This window comes from Chelonia mydas, chromosome 21 (genome assembly GCF_015237465.2).
Source record: "Chelonia mydas isolate rCheMyd1 chromosome 21, rCheMyd1.pri.v2, whole genome shotgun sequence".
Taxonomy (NCBI): Eukaryota; Metazoa; Chordata; order Testudines; family Cheloniidae; genus Chelonia; species Chelonia mydas.
In genome coordinates, this window is record NC_051261.2 from 6796774 (window position 1) to 6803388 (window position 6615).

Here is a 6615-nt window from a genome sequence, read left to right on the forward strand (position 1 = left end):
TTCCTACTCTGCTGGATGGCATAAACTTGGTATTCTGGACTCACAGACACATTTTATCTTGGAGCCCAGCTCCATGTATTCAAATTAAAAAACTAATGTAATTGTTTTTGAGGGTCCAACATTCTGCTGGGCACTAACCCAGCCTCTCATGCAGTTTAGCCCTTTTTAAAACCCTGATCCCCATGAGCAAATTCACAAGACAAATTAAAAACAAACCCCAAAGACATAAGGCCATGGAATAAAACAACAGGCAAATAAGAGAAAGGAGCCACAGAGGTATAAGGCAGCACCTGTGGGGTATGGCAAGAGCCCACTGGGGAAGAGAACTTGTAGGGATTAGCAGCCAGTGAATATGAGATGGTAGAAACGTGCACCAAGAGATCCCAGAAGTGCCTTTTATGTTCTGCAGTGTTAGCAAAACAACTGCAGAGCTGCCTCGGCTTGGTTAGAGAGTGCATTCATTACCGGAGTTAAACATTAATCGCTAATTATTTCATGTCCTTAAAAAGCACTAAAAAGATTTTTTTTTTAAATAGCAAAAATGTGTGCCTCCAGCAACGTACCACTAATGATCCCATCGCTTCTTTATACAGCCCCCGGAGCAAGCACCAAGAGAACCCACTTTGCATTGCGCCCCATCGACCTCCACATCCCCAACTCTGGCATTAGTGAGTATGAAGTATTTGCTCTCTTCCAGCCACTGAATCCAAAATGAAGTCATTTGCTTTCAGGTTAAGTTTGAAGAGTGGACTGCTCAACACCAAAGGTGGGATTTGGACTCCCACTGAAAGGCAGTGTGAGTTGGGTGTCTAACCTGTTAGGTTCCTTTGAAAATCTCAGCTCTTTCCCTGTATCTTTGTAACAGGCATGACATAAACCCAGGTCTTGAACATGAAAAATCACTGCACACCTCATCAGACAGTTAACACTTTGTCTCCCCTACATCTGGCTGCAGTGGGATACAGTGGTAACCTGTGCTAACTGGTTGTGGAGCGTTGCCTTGCATAAACATCTGCTACCTCTCCCCCCGCCCCCCGAGGCTGCATTGCACTGGGGGGAAGGGATTCCTGTACAAACAGAGAATCTGATTTTCAGAAGTGTCCACGTTTTGTTGAAGCCAAGGGGAGCTAGGGGAAGGGATATGGAACCTCATGCTTCAGGGTTACAGCCAGTCTCATAACGATGGGGTACGATGAGACCTTCACAGGGAGACAGACTATCCTCCATCTGTCAACTGCAGGGTTTCTCGCACTGTCTTTGAAGTAGCTGGTGCTGGCCACTGTCAGAGACGGGATACTGGGCTGGATGGACCAGGGGTCTAAGTCCGTCTGGCAATTCCTATGAGCCGCAGATGTTCAGTTTCCCTGCAAAGTCAGGCCCAATGCTCAGAGAGCTTTCCCAGGGTGCTTAGGAATGAAAGACACTATATAAATGTGCCACCCTCAGTCCCTCCCAATACTGGAGCTGCACACGGTGCCAAATGAAGGAGACGCTGAAACAAAAACCTTAGAAAGATGGGAAGGGTGGAGGAGGAAGTGGTTGTAGGACCAGTCCTGGTGTTTCCCACTGCTGCCTTCCCTAGTGACAGACACAGGCCTTGGCTTCAGTGGGGCAGGATCAGGCCCCAAGAGGGGAGAGAGTTTAGGATTACGGAAAGTTGAAGAATCTCGTCTCATCTGCCCTCACAGGACCACCTAGGGGAACACACCTTTGGAGGAAGCCTGAGCAGGGTTACACCACACAGGGCCAAACATGCCTGTGCCCGATCCACATTCATACCCCCAGCTTGGCTAGCGCCAGTGGGGCTAGCTGGGTGCTGTGCCAACAGCGGGAGAAACGCTGCCAACTCTCAGCACAGACGCAGCCGCTGAAAAGGCAAACAAGGGCACAGGCGCCCAAATACCACTGCAATGGGAGCGGCAGGAGAGCAGAGACTGGATGGCAATGGAAGGGCAGCACAGAGGAGTGCAAGGTGGACGGGGGAAATAAGATATTAGTATTAATAATGGCAGGACCCAGTATTCAAATCAACCATCAGGAGAAGTCAGAGGAACAGAGGAAGGTGGGGGTAAGCAGAGAGTGAGACAAGAGCTTCTCAAAAGAGCGCAGGGCCAGGTTTCCTAGCATTCAGCACCCACAGTCAGAGCTGGATTTTCCAAAGAGATCAGCTCCTATTCAAGCACCTAAATCAGGGCCAGATTTGCAGAAAGGCTCCACCCGGACCAGCTCCCCGTGTGACACTTATGGCCAGATTTTTGCAAGCGCTCAGCTCTCAGCGGGTACCCACTGTGCTCAGCTCATCTGATAATCCGGTCCAGAGAACACAATAAAATGGGATTCTTTAATGCATTTCCAGGCACAGTGAGCTACGGGGCTGCTTACAAGAAGCCAACCAGCCAACTGGAAGATGCGCATAGACCTCCTTTACCCTAACGGATCTGACATATAATTTAGCATCTCTCTAACAAAGCTAAGGTAGTGCTAGGGTGTGATCCAGGGTGCGCAATAGGCTTAAAAGCTGTTACCACCCATGCAAGAGAATACCCTGTTCATGTCATCTTCTAAAAGCTATATTCTTCTGATCTCTGTACCACAGTGCAATACAAAAACTACAAACACACTGAGTCATAAGACAGTAACATGCCAGTCTTATGAATAAGGCTCACGCTTTTAGCTGAATTCTGTTCCTTTCAGTTATACAGGGCATTTCTCGCCCTACAGTTTCAGTGTAGCACATGCCAAGAGTAAGACGAAAGGGCAGCTCCCAGCGTCAGTAAGAGGGGTGTACAAGACTGATATTTTCAGAACAACTCAGGCACAGTAGCTCATGTTCTGCTCTGTTACATGCCTGCAAACACCTAGATTTCAGTGGGGTTACACAAGCTCAGAGTTTGGCCCAGTGTTAATTCAGCTCTCCGGTTAGAGGAACCAAAGGCCATCTTGAGCCCCATCTACCCTACAGTTACAACCAGTGGCCCAGTTAACAGCATCGTTATCCCCTGACTTGATTATAACATTCCATTTTGTAGAGCAGACAGAACCAGAACCATGTCCTAGGATTTAGCCCATATAAGAAACAAAGCCTAGATGCCATCTGCACTACAAATTAGAGCCAGGTCTCCTGTCTTGATTGTGACTGTTATGTCAATGGGGCCTTAGCAAGCTCTAGTAGAAGCTATCACCTTCTGAACTGTAGGAGGCATGGACTAGTGCTCTGACCACAGGACTGGGAGCCAGGAGCTCCTGAGTTCTAGCCTTTATAATCATGCAGCATTCTAGCAAGCAGTGACTTCAGGCAAGTCACTTTACCACCCTGTGCTTCAGTTTGCCCATCTGTAAAATAGCGATAATACCAACTGCAGCAGGGCATTGTGGGATTTAAATAGCTAATATCTAATATATGTAAAGTCGGGTGCCATGGCACATTTTAAAGATAGCTCTGTAATGCTGCTCAGTGCACCTCGGACACATGGGAAACACCCCCCCACTGCCCAAAATACCTGCCACTTCCCAATAAGAATGTCAGCAACCATTTTAAGAATCTTGCCCGTGCACTGAAGAGCCACAAACAGGGCCCTGGTTTATTAAGGCAGGAGGGGGTTGCTCATTTTGCCCCGCACAGGATTAAAAATCCAAGACACCAAAAATCCATTCTTAGGGAAACCCTAAAAGGTCCATGCAGCACAGACTGGACACCAGGAAGAAGCATAGCAACATGAACGTGGCATTTCCAACTGAGCAATCATCGGTCTGTATTTGCATAATCTCACCTTTGAACACACAGGCAGTAAATTAAGTGCTGGCAAAAGGTACTGACCTGGGAATCTGAAATCCACTATCCATATCATAGGCTGGGCAAGCTTCCCGCACACCGTCCCCTTCCAATACGCACCACCCCTGACTTGGCAAGTAGTTCGGTCTCCTAGTCAAGATGCTTCTGCTGATCTCCTCTAGGACTATTTCATCGCCAAGTACATACAGCCCTTGGCTCCTCTGCTCAAAATGCCATCAATGCAGCTCCGGGAGTGCCGCCTGGGATGGCAATTTCACCTCTATTCTAATTCCAAGACTCTTTACAGGTACTAATTAGAGTTATCTACCGAATGCCTCCTTCATAAGTCAAGAGAACAGTTTCAAAACAAACACTTTATACCCACAAGAGTATCATGTAAATAATGATACAGATAGAGACTACAAAAGTCAGCTACAGGGATCAGTAAGACGGTAAACAATCAGCTGATTTTGATATGCAATAGCTGTCCTCACATCCAAGTGTCCACGTCTGTGTGGAAACCTCTCACAGTGCTGTTGCACGTTTCCTATTTAAGCGAGATCTTAACACAAGATTTGCTACAGATCCCCTGCCTGGCTGCACTTGGAAGCCTCAGTGATTTGTGAAGAATGCTGCTGTCCCTCACACATGCCTTGTGTGAAGTTGAAATTGGACTGTACCCTCTTCAACCCTGTAGCAACTTCATGTTTAGAGTGTTATTGTTTGAGGTTGAATCTTGTTTGGCCAGCCTCCCCGAGCGTAAGATAACAGTGTGATTGCTGACACTGGGGTTATTAAAACAGGCTTTCCACAATGTTTTTAAACGATTGGGTTAAATAAATACATTGGGAAGCCTGGAGTAAGACTTGCAATTTCCCCCCTGCATGCACCATCTCTGCACTGAGCTCAATAAAATCAATGACACTCCACACGGATGCAGCGAGGTACTAGCTGGATGGACCCAAGTACAGAATCAGGCTCCTACAGAATGAAACCTGCAGCCTTTACTCTCATGAGCAATTCCACTGACTTCAATGGAACTGCTCAGGTGAGTGAGGGCTACGGGTCCATTACAAAGGGTGTAGTTGGTGCAGGATCTTTCACACAACTTGTCTCCCCAGATGCTTTGAGTTCCATACCGCAACCAGAGAAATAGACAAAAGCAAAGAGAAAGTCAGGGGGGAGTGGAGAGGGAGGGAAAAGAGGAGAAATGAAAAGACATGTTTTCAGAGGTGATGTGAAATAGGGACCGGAGACGTGGAGCACATGGGGCGTCTCAAGCCAGAAGGGGGAGAGTTGCAAGCTGCTGGAGGAACATGAAATAAAAATTGGAGCTGTTAGAGCAAAAGTGACGGTACAACCTGAACTAGGGCCCTGCTCTCCCGGCTGCCCTAGGGGGGCACAGAAAGGAGCGTCCCCACAAGGCCCCATACAGCGCCGGGAGGGAGGCTACAGCCAAGCCACGTGGGAAGTTCAGGGTCCCGAAGCTGGCCGGAGAGGGAAGGTGGTGTGAGCAGGGGGACAGGGCAGGCTGGGTTCTCGATCAGAGCCGGCATGGCCCCCGGGCCGGGGGCGTGAGGCTGATCGGGGGGGCCCTGAGCTCGCCAGGGGCCTTACGTTCTCTTGAAGACTCCCCCGAGGCAGCTGCCGAGCAGGAGGCAGAACTGCTGCGAGAAGAAGACCCAGGTGATCTGGGAGAGCGAGCTCTGGGTCTGGCAGCGCAGGTCCAGCAGGGTGGGCCCCAGGAAGGCGATGCAGAGCCCGAAGCTGAAGAAGACGCTCCAGTAGGTGAGGGTGGGCTGCAGGTTCCTCCGGAACAGGGCAGCCACCCGCTCATCCCACACCATCCTGGGCTCGGGCTCCGGCGAGGAGAGCCGCCCGCAGCGGGTTCCCGGCCACGGGCAGGGCTCGGCTCAGCGCGGGGGCCGGCGGGTGGACAGCGCCCCGGATCTCATGCGCCCGGGAGCCCTTCTCCCGCTCCCCGGGCAATCCGGAGTCGCTCCGCTTTCGCTGCAGCCGGCGCTCCGCTCCCCGGGCAGCAGGGATGTGCCTGGCGCGGGCAGGCAGCGCTGCTGGACTCGGGCGCTGGCCCCGCCCCTGGGCCCGGGGGGCAGCGGCCACCGCCTCCCGGGGCAGCAGCGGGGCGGGGGTGGCGACGGGGGCTCGCCGCGGTGCCCAGAGGCCAGCGGGTCGGATCCTGGGCAAGGAGCTGCGGGGCTGGAGCAGTTTGTAGAGTGGAGGGCGGAGACCGGGGATTCGGGTTATTGGTCCTGTGCAAGGAGGAAAGCGGGGAAATCCCCGCCCCGGCCAGGCACTGGGTCAGGTCCCTGTGCCCGCTGGATCGTGGGCTCCGTCAGGCTGCAGCAAAGGGAAATGTGAGCGCCCAGCAGCCTGGCCCCGGCCCTGCTGGAGCCTAGGCCACAGGTGCTGGAACTAGGGGCGCTGCCTTTGCACCCCCTGGCTTGAAGCGGTTTCCATCATGTGTGGGGTTTACAGTTTGGTTCAGTGGCTCTCAGCACCCCCCCCCCCCGATACAGATTGTCCCTGCACCCCTGGGCTGGGCTGCAGTGAAGTGCCAGCCAGGAGGGCTCCAGCAGCCTGGGCCCCGAGCTCAGGCTTTCAGAAGGGAGGCCACCCAGCTGAATGTTGGGTTAGTTTCCAGGCCCTTCGCCCTTTACATGGCCTGTTTGGAGGCTTTTAAATAAACCCCGGGGGGAAAAAACAAACCCACTTTTGTTCTGGGGTTCTTCTTCCCATAGTGTGGCTTAAAAGGCTCTTTACAGCAAGGGGAAAACCCACTAAGGCCCTGCACCTGCAAACATGTATGCATCCGCTTAACTTTA

The 6615-nt window shown here is 51.7% G+C and overlaps 1 protein-coding gene across 1 annotated transcript in view; it reads right to left on the bottom strand.

Annotated features, from left to right (window-relative positions):
- MFSD4A (major facilitator superfamily domain containing 4A) overlaps window positions 1–5991 on the bottom strand; it is a 36047-nt gene extending 30056 nt beyond the window's left edge. Inside the window, exon 1 of the mRNA XM_007065156.4 lies at window positions 5390–5991. Coding sequence (XP_007065218.1) covers window positions 5390–5619 — 230 coding nt within the window. The 5' untranslated portion in view covers window positions 5620–5991. The remainder of the gene's footprint in view (window positions 1–5389) is intronic.
- Window positions 5992–6615: the final 624 nt, after the last annotated feature.